We start from the raw sequence: 16710 nt of genomic DNA, 5'->3' as shown, positions 1-16710 counted from the left end.
AATACCCCTGGGCATTTACTGGCAATATCCCTGGGCACTCACTGGCAATACTCATGGGCGATCAATGGCAGTACCCCTGGGCACACACCGGCAATACCCCTGGGCAGACACCGGCAATACCCCTGGGTACACACCGGCAATACCTCTGGGTACACACCGGCAATACACCAAGGCACACACCGACAATACCCCTGGGCACTCACTGGCAATACTCATGGGCGATCACTGGCAGTACCCCTGGGCACACAGTGGCAATACTCATGGGTACTTACAGGCAATATCCCTGGGCACTCACTGGCAATACTCATGGGCACACACCGGCAATACCCCTGGGCATTTACTGGCAATATCCCTGGGCACTCACTGGCAATACTCATGGGCACACACTGGCAATACTCATGGGCGATCACTGGCAATACTCATGGGCGATCACTGGCAGTATCCCTGGGCACACACTGGCAATACCCCTGGGCACTTACTAGCAGTACCTCTGGGCACACACCAGCAATACCCCTGGGTGCTCACCGGCAGTACCCCTGGGCACACACCGGCAATACCCTGGGCACACACTGGCAATACCCCTGGGCACTTACTGGCAATACCCCTGGGCACTTACTGGTAATACCCCTGGGCACTTACTGGCAGTACCCCTGGGCACACACCGGCAATACCCCTGGGCACTTACTGGCAGTACTTCTGGGCACTCACTGGCAATACCCCTGGGCACACTGGCAATACCCATGGGCAATCACTGGCAATACCCCTGGGCACACACCGGCAATACCCCTGGGCACTTAGTGGCAGTACCTCTGGGCACACACCGGCAATACCCCTGGGTGCTCACCGGCAGTACCCCTGGGCACTCACTGGCAATATCCCTGGGCACTCACTGACAATATCCCTGGGCACTCACTGGCAGTACCCCTGGGTACACACTGACAGTACCCCTGGGCACACACCGGCAATACCCCTGGGCACTTAGTGGCAGTACCTCTGGGCACACACCGGCAATACCCCTGGGTGCTCACCGGCAGTACCCCTGGGTACTCACTGGCAATATCCCTGGGCACTCACTGACAATATCCCTGGGCACTCACCGGCAGTACCCTTGGGCACTCACCGGCAATACCCTTGGGTACACACCGGCAATACCCCTGGGTACACACCGGCAATACCCCTGGGTACACACCGGCAATACCCTTGGGCACTCATCGGCAGTACCCCTGAGCTCACCTGGTAGAACCAGAGAACCACTGCTAGGTGTGGATGACCCACAGAATATGTAACGGAGAAGAAAGGAAATACCTATTTTGGGGGTGAAACACCTGATTACTGTATTTTTAATGTCATGAACAAACTTTAGTACTTCATGGGTGATGAAGGTTGCGGTCAAGTTTCATTGAAATTGTGTGTCGAGTTTCAGAGAAGAAAGCAAATACTATTTTGGCGGCAACCCCCCTGTTATAACCCCTCAGACCCCGATTTTTATAAAATGTCGTGAATAAACTTTAGTACATCACGGGTGATGAAGGTTGTGGTCAAGTTTCATTGGAATTGTGCGTGTGGTTTCGAAATTGTGTGCAAAGTGAAGCATTTCTACTGGGAAAGATCCGTCCATGTGTTAAGGATAAGTGGACATGAAGATCGCGGCTTTTTTCTAAATATCATGTGCTGACATCTTGAAACTCAGTGAGAAAGGCAAACACGTTATGTATATTAACATACAGTGCCTATAGAAAGTCTACACCCCCTTTCAAAATTTTCACCTTTTGTTGCCTTGTAGCCTGGAATTAAATTACATTAAATCAGACTTTCTCCACCTTTATTTACACATCGTGACCCACAACTTCCAAGTGAAAAACAAATTCCACAAATTTCAGAAAAGGAATTAAAAATACAAAACTAGAATATCTTGGTTGGATAGGTGTCCACCTCCCTGATAATAGCAATTGTAAACAAGAAAAAGAGCAAAGATTGCAAATCCTCGCCAGGACTTCTTTGGATCGTGTATTTTTATCGGCTTTAGGGTAAATCCAATATGGCTGCCACACCACATGACCTATGACATCAAAATTATCATTAAAACATTCTACATGAGTAACTACACCAATGGTGAACATTTCATCTCAATCCGACAAACACTTGCGGAGTAAAACACAAAAGTTTTTTGCGGATAAACAGACAGACTCCGAATCCTTTGGTGAGGATAATTATCTCAGGTGTAACAAATTACCTTCAAAATCACACACCAAGTTAATTGCGCTCCACCTGTGTTAAACTGTAGTGATTCTGATTATTTCAGAATAATATCAGCTGTTCCTGTAGGTTTCCTCTGCTGGGTAGTGCATTTCACAGCAAAGGCTCAACCATGAGCACCAAGGAGCTTTCAAAAGACCTCCGGGATACAGTTGTGGAAAGGAACAGATCAGGGGATGCATATAAATAATATTTCAAAGGCCTTGATTAACCCTTGGAGCAAAGTCAAACCAATCATCAATAAGTGGAAGATATATGGTACCACCAAAACCCTGCCTAGATCAGGCCGTCCCTCCAAACTGGATGACCAAGAAAGGAGGAGACTGATCAGAGAGATCACCAAGAGGCCAATGACAACTTTGAAATAGCTACATGCCTTTATAGCAAAAGACTGGTCACTGTGTGCATGTGACAACAATATCTCAAGCACTCCACAAGTCTCGCCTGTAGCAAGAAGGAAGCCAATACTCAAAAAAAGCCCACCTTGAGTCCCGTATGCAAAAATCCACTTAGGAGATTCTGAAGCCATGTGGCAAAAGCTTTTGGGGTCTGATAAAACCAAGGTGGAACTTTTTGGCCGAAATGCAAAACGTTACGTTTGGCACAAACCCAACACAGCACATCATCCAAAGAACACCATCTCTACTGTGATGCATGATGGTGGCAGCATCATGTTACGGGGATGTTTCTCATCAGCAATGACTGGGGAACTTATCAGGAAAGAAGGGAAAATCCCAAAGGAAAACCTGCTACCCTCTGCAAGAAAGCTGAAATTGGGACGGAAGTTCACCATTCAGGATGACAACGACCCGAAGCACACAGCCAAAGCTACACTGGCATGGCTAAGGAACAAAAAGACAAGAAGAAGACGTCGTGCAGAGCACCATACTTGCAAAATCCATGAAACAAATTTGACCTCAAAAATAGTTTTGCGGGTTGATTTCAATGACCAAAAATGCAAATCTTCAAATTTCAGGTCAATCGGATGAAAATTGAGGATTTTAGAAATACCACCATAGTTGTTGACTTTGGCCTATGTTGACCTTTTGGTCCATGTTGACCTCAAAAATAATTGGCTACTTGAATTCAGTGACCTGAAATATAAATACTCTTCAAATTTCAAGTCAATCGGATGAAAATTGAGGATTTTAGATACCACCAAAGTTGTTGACTGTTGGCCTATGTTAACCTTTTGACCTTGAAAGCAATAGGCTTCTTCCTTATGACGAACTCTACCATGTGGTGAAGTTTCGTGAAGATAGGTTTAAAATTGTGACCTGTAGGCGACAAACAGACAGACAGACAAGCAGACAGACAGAATAACAAAATCGACTAACCAATGTACTTGAAAAATCTTCGATTGTTTAAGTAATAAATGTCCTTGAGTGGCCCAGTGAGAGCCCCGACCTAAATCTAATCAAAAATCTGTGGCATGACTTGAAGATTGCTGTACATCAACGCTGCCCACGAACTTAGACTGAGCTCGAACAGTTTTGTATCGAAGAATGAGCAAATATTGCCCAATCAAGGTGTGCAAAGTTTGTAGAGACCAATCCCGACAGACTCACAAGCTGTAATTACTGTCAAAGGTGCTTCCACCAAGTATTAACTCAGGTGGGTGGAAACTAATCCAAGCAAGATATTCTAGTTTTGTATTTTTAATTAATTTTCTGAAATTTGTAGAATCTGTTTTCCACTTGGAAGTTGTGGGTAACGATGTGTAAATAAAGGTTGAAAAAGCCTGATTTAATGTCATTTAATTCCCAGGCTGGAAGGCAACAAATGATGAAAATTTTGAAAAGGCGCTGTCGGCTTCTGTTCGGCGCTGACAATGCGTTAAAAGGGTATCCAGGGTTTTTATGAAAGTCTCAACTCAAAATTTGTCTCTGCCTTGAAGAAGCAATTCAGTGTGACTTGGTCCATCTTGCAAAGCACCGAGCAATCGTGGTCCATCTGGCTGCTAAAGTGTTTTAGCCATGTCTATTTTCTGGTGGTTGATCGTCACTGTCTTGAGCGACTGTATCCAGAGCGTTCCAATATGGTGATTTTTTAAAATCAAAATTGATAAAATGATTTTGACAGAACGTTAACATAAATTCATTTTTAAAAACCTGCACGGGGAAGTTGAATTGCCAACCTTACAGAGCACATATGACCCCGTACACCACCGCCCTGGCTCTGCTAACTTTGAGACAACAAGGGAATAAATAATACTGGCTTTATAAATAAACTATTAAAAAAAAAACATCTTTTAAAAATGTAAAAACAAAGAGGGATGAAATTTTCAAAAAAAAAACAACCAAACAAGGTAGGATTGACACCACATTACGATGCCACAATATTACAGACAGAGTTCATAACAACGTTCCTTACAGACAAAGCCTTGAAACAAAACAACAAAACACAAACACGAAAACACACAATGGCTCGATATCACTGTGATTCACTTTGGTGGTGATTAAAAACAACATACGCTAAATGATAAATGAAACACACCTGGACAAACATCAACCGAATCGGCGACTCTGATCAGGCAAACTTTTATAGGGGCCGCCCTAGTGGGCGGGACCCGAGAGGAAGAGAATGGAGAGTCTACCGGGGAGTCCAGGAGACGAACAGGAGATGCTCGTGCTGAAAGGAGGACTGAGACCTTGCTTGGAGGAGAAGTTTAGTGTGGAATCAACCCAAGCTGAGATCACCCTGTGTTTTTGGAGGGTTTGCAGAAGAAGACGGAAGGCAGATCCGGAGGCATCGCTCTAAAAAGGACAAAAGGGGACCATGTGGCCTGGTTGAAGGCCTACAAATCACTGGCCCTACTCGTGGCCATTTTACTTCATCTGGGCACCATCGTTGCTGGCTCTCGTATCTCTCCGGGTCTTTAGAGCGGACACCATGGAGTCCTGCGTCCACGCTGTGCATCAGAAAAAAGGGAAGTCCCACCTGCATTATTGCCGTGTTGTAAAAGTGTGATCTGTGGCACCGAGTGGGTTGTATATAAGTTTGCATATTCCCATTCTCCTCTGTCTTTTGACTCGCTTGGTTTGTTCCGTTTATTATAGTATCTTGTCGATCCTCTTCCCTGTTTCTTTTCATAAGAAAATAATTTTCTTTTCTTTTCATGGGGCTAAATGAATCCTTTAAAAGGTACGAAAGTATGTTTCAGCTATTTGCTTTCCATGTGTGATTGCCGTCTATTTTGGCTCATTTGGGGCGACCTTGGGGAAAGGTAAGTAGAGTAATACTAAATGCAGTGTATTTCAAAAGACCAATTTGACCATCCCTTTGGACAAAAGGTCCCAGCTGTGAGGAATTCTGTATTAACGGATACCCAGACGTGACAATCTATACATTACTAAAACTCTCATTATGTATGTATGCATGTTCCTGAAATACAGCCAAAACGGTACAAGATAGCGCAAAAATTAGTGCCACCTTACTCACCATTCCCCTGCGGTGTGCAGTATCAAGTTTCGTTCAAATTGGGAAACGAAAAATTATTAAAAAATCAATTCCCGATTCAGTCAATTACTCTTCGGGATTATTTGATTAATGCAAACAACCTCAGCAGTATAGGTCGCTGGAGCTATCTTTTTAATTTTTTTTTGAAATGATTTTTGTCATCAACCGCTGTCACAATGGGAACCCAACGAGTTCACGGGTTGTCTAGTGTTTACTATTAATCATGTTTTGGAGGAGGGGTGAGAAGGGTGGGAGTGGGAGTTGTTTGGGCTGTGAGCACCGTTATCTAAATATATAAAAGCCATGTGTATTTATTTCTCTGTCACGTAGGAAGTGACCTCATGTTCACGGGAGTGACGTCATGTTCGTCAATAAAAGAGACATGCAATACCAGTGTTAGCGCCATTTGCCATTTTGCTTCCACTCAGGAAAGGTGAATTTATGGCGTCCAAAACTTTTACGACACATCTGAATTTGGGCTCACCAAGTGACCATTCCACAACTATAACGCTGGAGGTGAGACATTAGCAAATTTTATTTTCAGTCCAAATATAATTATATGGGTGAATAATTTTACTCAGTCATTTGAAATTCCACTATCACTTTGATAATAAATATATTTTGGAAATGATCATACTTTTCTTTGTGAAACAAAAGTAAATCTGCAAGCCTGTGAGTTGTATTATTTACAAATGTGCTGTGATGGTGGTGAGTGGGGTGGGGGTGGAGGTGCTTGGTGAGCGTCATTTTTCACGGAATGTTTCGGTCTGTTTCTTTCTTTCCACCCATTGGTTAGACAGCTGGCCTGACTCCACCCACAATTGCACCTCAAAAAAAAAATCAAATCAGGTATCCGCCATTTCGGACACCACTTTTTAGGCCGAGGGCCTGAAACTTCAAGCCCCCAGTGCACATTTCAAGACTGAACAACAAGTCATCTATTGTGAAATAAAGGCACATTTTGATTGCAACTCATGCAGAGGAAATGAGCTAACACATGTTTTATTCGGGAGCCATCGAGGCAGTGGTCTACTGTACACCGCCCAAGGAAAACTTTCGTACAGGATTTAAAAACAAACTATTTCACATGTACATGTAAATTCACATATTATGTGACGTAAACAAACATCCGTGGCAAATTGGAGGCAATGGAAAGCAGCTTGAGAGGAATTGAAAGTGGGTTTATTTTTTTTTTTTTTTTACAAAACCTGGTGGAAACGCTAATCGAGAGATCGCCGGTGAGACAAAATACACCACGATACCGAGATAGTCGCCCATTGACTATTCTCTTTGTGCATTGATTATTTATATCTGTCCAATTGTCTTGCTTTTCCAGGAGTTTCAAGGATGTGGACAAGTTTTCCATGTCTTTCCGGTAGTGGAGAATGCTTTTTCATTTCTCCAGGAATTTTAAGGATTTCCAAGGACTGTGCGAACCCTGGAGTTGGTTTTAATCTCCATTTGGTTGTTGTTGTTGTTTTGTATGCAGCCTGTGGCTGCATGTTGTATCATTTTCTGGAGCACAGCTGTGCCACTGATGCAATGCCCCTGTTACCAGGAAGCTGGTACTTACTTTGCCGACCTCAGAAGGATGACAGGCTGAGTCAACCCACCTGGTGTTATTTAAAGAGTACAAACAGGGGCTCAAATTCAAGACCTTCCGATCTTGCCAGCCCCCTTAACAGTTAAGTCCAACACCAGGCTTTCATTTGGGGGTTTCAGTTGGTGAAACAGTCTTGTCACATCTCAAATTGTTTTTGGTAGGATCGTTCTTTGGAGGATCATTATGTTGGACCTTCTTTCCGCAGGATAACACATTTCAAGGAAAGTTGTGAAGTTTTATTCTCATGTCTTCGTTCCAATGGTTTTTTTTGAGGATCATCACTAAACCCCGGATAACTTCCAATTGTAGCTGATTTGTAGTAATTTCCCCTGACATCGTTTTCAAAACTTCTGTGAGGTTCTTATTTTTAAATTATTTTTCCCATTGCTCGAACCACAACTGGCACAATGTCGGCACCCTTCAGCTTCTAGGTTCTTTGTGTATTTTGTAATGTTTCGAGAAAGTCAAATGGGCTTGGTTGCACACAGAACATTTGTCAGGCTTTTCTCACGTTGGTTGTTATCTCCATTTGCGTGTTTCAGGAGGTGAGAGGAAGTTCTCCCAGAACTCAAAATCTCCACTTCTTTTTTGGTAAAGGATCATGATTCATGAACCAAATTGTGAAACTTCGTTCTCATAGCCTCGTTTCAAAATCCTCACTGAACTTCTGACAGCCTCCACTTGTAGATCGTTTGTCGTGATATTCCCAGGAATGATTTTTCAAGATAGTGGGGCAACTTAGCATAACAATTGTGCATTTTGTGAGGAAAGCACCAAATTTGGCACACTAGTAGCCTATCATATTATGAACAGATTTGGATATTGGGCCATCTCAAATTCAGCCGCTGATGGCTGTGGCAGCCATTTTTCAAAATGGCCACTAGCAGTTACTATAATTTCACTCTAACATTGGTTTGAACATTTATTAAAAGCTGAATTAAGAAAAACATAACCTGTAGCCACCTCAAGTTTAAAGATAGCCGCCATTTCGCAAGATGGCTGCTAATTATTTGTTGTACCGGATGACTATCTCACTCATAGAAATTGGTTGTTGAGAATGGTGGCAAACGAATCGCGGGCTGCGTCTGATTGATATGAATACCAACATCGCTTATGTAAAGTCAGTGGTTGTTGAGGATGGTGGCAAACGAATCATGGGCTGCGTCTCTCTCATTCATTTGAATACCGACATCTCACTCATGGAAATTGATCGAGAGATGTCTGATTTAAATGTTCTGAATCAGTGACACAGTCTGCTCTGTTAATATTCTCTTAATTTTGTGAGCACTCTCCCTCACACACACACACAAAGCTGTGCATTCAAGTGCGGCCTTTTTGCACTTGCAATGCTTCAGACAGCTCTTCTTGCACTTGCACGATACTAGCTCATCGCAGGTGTGGGCTGCTTTGGGTAGCTTCGTCCAGTGTGGCTCGTACACTCCCTCGTCATTCTTGACCCAGCCCCAGCTGGATGGAGGAGGCAGCTCTGGCGTTGGTAGCAGTGTTTGACCCCACACATGGCCTCCTTGGTAGGCCGCCCTCTTCACATGCTCCTCCAGAGCTGCCTTGGTTGGCGGGATCAGCTGCACGTTGTTCTTCTTCGCGAAGAGTTTCTTCCGGGCCTTGTCAATGTCGTTGCACGTGCTGGTTCTGTCATAGAGCAATATGACGAACCTCTCGATGGTGTGCATGACATCGTCTGGTATGCCACTTGGTGCAGAGGATAACTTCAGCAGTGCGTCTGTAAGTTCTGGCAGAACGGTCCAGTTTGTCCAAGCAGTCTTCTTACCATGTCCAGCAAAGCTAGATACAGTGTCACACCCAGTCAGAGCGTGAAACATTGGGAGTGCCTGTGCCTTCTCTGGTCCTAGGCCAGCTGCTATTTTGTGGGCTGCTCGGTACCAAAACTCTTCCCAGTGCCAAATGCGAGCCACAGTTCATCTTCTGGTTGCAGTCCCTGGGCCACTGACACAGCCAACACCACAACATCGGTGTCAACTGTCTTGATCAGTATCTTGTGGTGACTATGGTTGGCTGCATGGGATGCATGCAACAACATTCGACTGTCAGCTTCTTCGTGGCTGCACGGGGCAAGCAAGGCCAGGTCTAGCAGCGGTGGCTTGCTCAGGACTGCTTCTCCATCAGTGATAACCAGCTGCTTGTCATCCTGGTCAAACCACCTGAAGATAGCTTCTGATAGGAACTTGAACAGCTCGGTCTTGTTGGTGTCCACTCGGAGGAAGTTCTGCCAGTTTCCAGGTATAACTGCTGTTCCGACCACGCGTCTACACACTCCTTTTCCACGCTTTGGAATCTATGTCTTAATAAGACTAATTAGTCCTCTTTAACTTTTTTTCTCAACCAAATCAAATTGTTACTTTCTTTGACCATTATTGGACCTTTATTAGTAAATAAACTTTCACTATCAACCTGCATTCCTCTCCAGTAAAGCAGATATGTATTTTGAAAAATGGTTGCCACAGCCATCAGCGGCTGAATTTGAGATGGCCCAATATCCAAATCTGTTCATAATATGATAGGCTACTAGTGTGCCAAATTTGGTGCTTTCCTCACAAAATGCACAATTGTTATGCTATATTTAGCTAAGTTGCCCCACTACTTTACCTTGTCGATACCTGTCCTATCAAGCTCATTTTTAATCTTCCTGCTGTTTTGTCATTTTCCCATTTGTCAGAGTATATGTACTGATTTTTTTTGTAGTATTCCTTTTTTCTTCTTTCCTTTGGGGCTGTTCATTGGGGATGCTTGTTTCTATTTCGTTTTCCTCTGTCGCATCAATCATTTGCACCTGTTTTTAGAAGTTTGTTGCTGAATGAATTAAGGATCCCTGTTTTGCTCTGTTTTCTTGCTCTGTGTACAAATCTCATCCGATAGTCTGTTGCGCTCTTCACATACTTCGCTAATCCGACACACAATGTTCTGTGCACTTGGTTAAGCTCCATCAAACCACCTCCTCCTCGCCTCGGTAAGTATAATCTCGGTTTTTGCATTCGTTTTTGTGGAAAATCTTGTGACTAGTTGGAAGTTTCCTTGTTTTGGTGTCTAAGTTGTTGATCTCCAATTGTGGCCAGTTTATAATTGCATATCTATATTGGAATACCGGCACAGCAATTTGGTTTCTCGCTTTGGTTTTGTTTCTTGGAGAGAGGGATGGATTCAGAATTAGTCTAATTCTGCGAAGGTCCATTTTGCTGATTATTCTATGCATTGTTTTGTGTTGTGTCTGGGAGCCTTCTTCTATTGCCTAGTATTTGTCGGATGCTTCTTTTTCTAGTTCCTGTATTGCTGTACTTTCAACGATTAAGATGTTGTCTGTTCTTTTTGTTTTTCGTTGTAAAAATATACGTTTGGCATATTTGTCAAGAACAAACTCCATTTGGATGTCCTCCGAGGACTGTGTTCGTAGTTTTTGTTGATCTGCCAATTTCTTATCATTTGGGGTGAAGAGTTTTAGATCATCCATGTACTGTAGATGTGTTACCTATCTTGTTTCTTTGGATATTTTTTCTGTTGCACGTAAAACTATCCGTGTCCTTGTTCATTGATGAGGTTACTCAGTGGGTCCAGAGCCAGTCAAAAGAGGAAGGGGGAAGGCTGTTACCTTGTAAGATACCACATCGTATCTTTACTCCTGGGATTTATAATCTTTCCTTCCAAGTAAGGTAATACCAGAGTTGTGTTCCAGAGCATCATTGCTTTCTCAATCAGTGTGAATCATTGGGGATCAATTTTGTATATTTGCACACATTTTATAATCCATGAATGTGGGTCACCATCGAAGGTGCTTTTTTGTAATCTATCAAGGCTGTGGATCAGTTGGTTTGTCGGAGCTTGCATTTTTCGAGTGTGGCTTTATTTAACAATAAATGGTCTATTGTTCCATAACATCCCCTTTTACATCCTTTACGCTCTGCCTTTATAGCTCCTTGTTGAGTGAGGTGGTTATAAGTTGCATCGTGATTATACCTATTAAAAGTTTGTATGTTGTTGGTGCGCATATTATTGGTTGATAGTTGTTGGGTAGATGGGTTTCATCAGATTTCAGGATTAAAAGAGTGTTGCCTTCTGTGAACCATTCATCCATTGGCTGTTTCCCTTGGACGAGTTCATTAAATGCTCGAACGTATTGAGGGTGGAGAGCATGTAGTTGCTTTAGCCAGAAGTTGGGAATCCTATCCGGGCCTGGGCATTTGAAGTTTGATGCTTTTGTGAGAAGTTTCTAATTTTCTCTTCATCAATTGTCATTGGGTGCCATTTCCTGTAGATGTTGCTTTTTGTTTTCCAAGTGTCGTATCTAATCTGCTTCCTTGTTGCGTACTTTCTCAACTTCAAATATACCTTTACAAAACTTTTCTAGGTCCTCTTTTTTTTTTTTTTTGAAGGGGGAGTTGTCACATTTTGTTTTGTTACCCGAGCTCTCAATTGAACTTTTTCGGGTTGTTTTCAAACTATTGATTTGGATTTCTTCAATTGTTGGCCTCATCATAGTTTATATTTTCCTTGCTATTTATTGTATTTTGGAGTTTATTATGGGCAGATAATGGGTCAAGTCCATTGTTACCTCTGTCACCAAAGGTGAAGGAGGTTATGTTTTCATCCCTCTGTTTGTTTGTTTGTCTGTTTGCGTAGAGGATCTCAAAAAGCTGTGTACAGATCCAGACAAAATTTTGTGGCAAGGTTGGGTGTGCGACAAGGACAAAATGATTAGATTTTGGTGAAGATCCCGGATCCGGCTACTATAATTTTTAAAGTGATTCTTCACCATTGAGAGATCGGGCCAAAAACGACATATCGCATGACATGTTCTCGTGGATCAGGCATTATGTGGCGTAGGTATGTGCTCTACCGAGTGCCCTTATAGTTTTCTTCGTTATAATTATTTTTTATTTATCTGATTCTTTTCATAAGCTTTGGGCTTCTGTTTCCCCACTTGAATTGTTCTATTTGTGCCGTTTCCACGCTCAGTCGGTCTCTCTGCTTCTCAAGTCTCTGTTTCCATAGTGGTGTTTTGTTTCTGATTAAGTAATCAGATCTATATTTTTGTGTAGTTGTTTACCTGTTATTTTCTCTTGGATTATACAGTGCTGCTGCAAACCTCACATCGTTCATTTCTCTTCAATTAGGTGATTTGGGGAGCATTTTAGTTACTGCTTGGTTTATTCTCCTTTCTTGTATCTTCAACTGTTTGTTGTTGTTCATTCGGTGAAGATGTGGTCTTTCTTTGGGAGATATCAATTTGAATTCCTCTTTTATTGGCCAGCTCATCTTCTGGCCGATGCTGTTCATTGTTAACCTCCTCTTCTTCATTGTGTTGTCCATTATTCTCCTCCTCATTGTAATCTATCCTTGTTGCTCTTATTTGTTTTGTTTGCAAAGGTGCTATTTGATCTGAGTTTGTGACTTCAGGTGAATCTATCTCTTGGTGTGATGCTGCAGCATTTCCTCCTGGCATTCTGTGGTCATTATGTGGAGTTTTCAGTTTTGTTTCTTGGTATACCTTGTCGAGTATACCTTGAGAGCTTACACACAACGCACAGCAAGGGGGGCATGAGACAAGAGGGGCGGGAGTGGGAAGGACAAAACAGTGGGGAACAGAGACATTCGGAGATCTATGGAAGGGAGAGGGATGGGGTGGGGAACATGGGGTTTACAAGATGAACATACAGGGATTTTCAGGAAGGAAAGCAGGGAATTTTAAGGAGGTGGGTTTGGAGTGGATAAACGGGGGTAGAAAAGACCAAGGATTTGGATGGGGAATGATAAGAGGTGGTGGTGAACAACCGTTTTGAAGGCCTGGAGGGAAGAATGGGATTGAACAGAGTGAGGGAGTTTATTCCAAAGGTGGGGAAAAAAAGAGGAATAAAAGGGTGAATGTGAGCAGTGGTTCATGATTTTGGTAGTTTTACCAGAAGGGGGTTGTTGGTGGACCTTGAGTGCCCTGCGGAAATATGGTGGGGACAAATAGCAGACAGAGCAGAGGGGGGGGGGGGCGAGACCAGAGAGGAGATCGTAGAAGACAGAAAGACCACTGACCTGCCTGCGGTGAGAGAGTGAGAGGCCCAAAGGCTCAGTCTCATCGCGGGAGATACCAGTGATCCGAAATGCCTTGGTTTCCACAGCGTGAAGCCGAGAAAGGTGAGAGGCAGGAGCACCAGCCAAGAGGGGAGAGCAGTACTCATCAGACTGCAGACGAAAGCTTTGTATGTGGTCAGGAGCTCAGGTGGGCCGAGGAAGGACTTTGCACGATGGAGGATTCCCAGTCAGCAACTGGCTTTGGAGGCGAGGTTGGAAATGTGGCTTTCCCAGGAAAGATCATGGCAGATAGTGAGATCCAGAAGCTTGAAAGAAAGGACTTCTTCCAGAGGATTGTTGAGAAAGTAGATGGGGGAGGGGGGGGTTCCAAATGGTCCTTTCGGAGAGACAGAGTGAGAGTGTGAGATTTGTCCAGATTGAAAGACATGTTCCACGTGTTGGACCAGTTTGTGATTTTACCCAGATCTGCAGAGCGAAGAAGCTGCTACTAACCGATCTGAGGGATGACCGATGGTACGGCAGAGGGTGGAGTCATCAACAAAGAGATAAAGAGGATTTTCCAGAGAGTCGGAGAGATCATTGATGAAAACCAGAAAAAGAACAGGGCCCAGAACGCTGCCTTGAGGAACTCCAGCCTGGATCGGAAGAGGGGATGAAAGAACTCCATTTAGGGCCACACGTTGGCTGAGACAGGAGAGGAATACTGTGAGCCATGAATGGAGATGGCCTTGGATACCACAGGAAGAGAGTTTGGTGAGCAGGGCAGGGTGCCAGACAATGTCAAAATCACATGATATGTCTCGGGATACGGCTCGGATTTCATGTCCAGCATTGAGTACCTCCATCCTTTGTTGGGAGAGCAGAAGCAGCATATCCAGGGTTGAGTGACTTGGTCTGAAACCAAATTGGTGATCGGAAATCAGGCCATTGGAGAAGAGGAAGGATTTGATGTCTGAAGCGATGGATTCCATAACCTTGCTGATGATTGGGAGAAGGCTGATTGGTCTGTAGTTGCAGGGATCTGTTGTTACACCTTTTTTATGCAGGGTAGTAATGTTTGCTGATTTCCAAGTAGATGGCAGATGACCTTGAGCAAATGAGAGGGTGAATAGAACAGAGAGGTGAGCGAGAGCAAGTTTTTAGGACACGTGGGCTGATGCCGTCAGGACCGGTTGCAGAATCTGAGTCAAGGTTTGACAGCAAGGTCTCCACCTTGTCAGAGGAAAAGGACACTTAGTCCAGGGACAGATGGGTGCGACTGGGTAAGGTGGGTGCAGAAAGCGATGGGTTTCGGACACAAGATTTTGATGCAAACACCGAGTTTAGGTATTCAGTCTTTTCACGTACGGTATCAGCAGTGCAGCCATTTGAGGTAAGGGAGGGGATGGAGGGGGAACAAACACCAGAAACAGATTTTGTTCAATGCCACCAGGATTTGGAGGAGGGAGAGAGGTTAGAGAGTTTAGACTTGAGCTTGGAAAGACGATGTTTTCTGGCTCTCCTGAGGGTAGATACACACTTGTTCCGAGCTTTATGGAAGGAACTGAGATTACCCTCAGTTGGGTTTGCTTTCCATGAGGAAAAGGCAAGTTGTTTCAGGACAACTGCTTCGCCACAAGCTTTCGTGAACCATGGGCAGGAGGAAGGGTAGGAAAACTGAAGACGAGAGGACATAAATCTGTGCATGAGGGAGAGCAAGTTTCTTTGAAAGAATTCCCAGGATGAGTTGGAGAAAGTAGCGATGGGAGACCAGTCTAGAAGTTTGATGGCTGCTTGGAGACCCTGCAAGTCAGCTTGAGTGAAATGCCAGACTCGACGGCATTGAGGGGGTTCTCTGATTGCAGACAGAGAGATGTCCATTTTGACAAGCACATGGTCAGAAGAACCGATTGTAGCAGAGGAAGAACAGCAGGGTGAAGTATCTTTATCCTGGATCAAGTATCTTTGGATTCTTGATTCAATTCATCAATCCGTTGCGCAATTTATGTTTCTGGTATTGTGATTAATTTTGAAATATCATCTGTTTCTGTTTTCCTCTCTTGTTCTACTTTCTGTGTAGCATCAATAAGTTCTGTTGGTTGCTCCTTTTCTTCAGGAGTTTGCAGTCTGGTAATCTCATCTCAAACGTATGTCCCATCATTCCATTGTGGCATTGGTGGTTGGTCGCCATTTACAGGTGACCAGTCATTTCTTGTTGTCTCTTCAGTTTGTTCATCTGTTATTCTTAATTCCTCCTCTGTGAATGTTTTTTGTTTGAGGATATTGTTTTTTGTTTGAGTTTAGTGCTGCCCGATTAAAATTACCTTCATCAGGGCATAATCTTCGGAACATCTGTTCCCAGGTGTTCGCACTTTCTTTCTGGCATATTCCATTGCCCAGAGTAACGTCCATTTTTTTCCTTCTTTGTCCAAATTTTCTTTTTGATACTGACTCGCTCTTCTTGAGTTATCAGATTTAAGTCTTCAATTGCTTCCTGTCTCTGCTTTGTCAGTTATTTCCTTTATACTTTTCTGGGTCAAGTATCTTTGGATTATTGATGCTGTTGCAGTGAATTTCGTTAATGGAACTCTTTCGGCCTTGGCTGCCAGCTTTGTTCGTTTCAACTGGTTCATGAATCTTTCTCCTTTACCGTTAATCCCCCATGCTTCATATGCAGTATAAGCTTTGCAGTGGAGGATAATTTCCTTCTCCTCTAAGCTCCAGCTCTGTTCATTTAATCCTCTCCGATTCGTCTTGAACCGAGGAGTTGTTGGTTGTAGAACAGGCGGCACCTTTGTAGCTTTTAGCTTTGGTCTAGAACGCTGTTATATCGTGAGGCAGGCATCGATTTCTTAAACGGAGAAGTTGCAGTCATTATCCTTTTCAGCACACATTCCAGCTGCTCGGTGTGGCCACACAGACTTAGGCCTCAGCCTATGATCGGTCTGTGTCCTGTTAGTCATTTTCTCTGACTGATTGCCATTATTATTCGGCATATTTTTGTTACAGCTCGCCATATTGCTTTCCACAAGAAGCCGTAGGGCCTCGGCTGTTTGACAGGGGTCATCGATGGCACTCAGAAAAGTCGTGCCAAGAAGGTATATGCCAGGGTTGTGCATCTGCCTGCTAGCTTTCTCCTCACTGGTTTGTTTAATAGCTTGCAGTCGCTCGGAATCGCTCACAGGGGAGGTATCCACAACCGAACCCAATCTCTCTCGTGTGTATTATTTCATGTCTTTTCAATGTCGATGGTCGAGCAAACGCCTTGCCACACATCGAGCACGTGTTTGGCTTCTCACCAGTGTGTGTTTTTTGATGATATTTCAAACCAATCAAATGAGCAAAGGCCTTGCGGCACA

The 16710-nt window shown here is 43.7% G+C and overlaps 1 protein-coding gene and 1 pseudogene across 1 annotated transcript in view; both read right to left on the bottom strand.

Annotated features, from left to right (window-relative positions):
* Positions 1–6703: 6703 nt before the first annotated feature.
* On the bottom strand, positions 6704–16470 carry LOC147009314 (uncharacterized; annotated as a pseudogene).
* Positions 6704–16710, bottom strand: part of LOC147009312 (uncharacterized) — a 79779-nt gene continuing 69772 nt past the window's right edge. The window contains 1 exon segment of the mRNA XM_085861749.1: positions 6704–16709. Coding sequence (XP_085717875.1) covers positions 16647–16709 — 63 coding nt within the window. The 3' untranslated portion in view covers positions 6704–16646.

The sequence above is a fragment of the Eptatretus burgeri genome, chromosome 17 (assembly GCF_056783735.1).
Source record: "Eptatretus burgeri isolate ZD-2024b chromosome 17, Ebu_testis_v1, whole genome shotgun sequence".
In the NCBI taxonomy this organism is placed as follows: Eukaryota; Metazoa; Chordata; class Myxini; order Myxiniformes; family Myxinidae; genus Eptatretus; species Eptatretus burgeri.
Note: the sequence above shows the minus strand (reverse complement) of the source record. Positions and strands in the feature narration are given on the sequence as shown.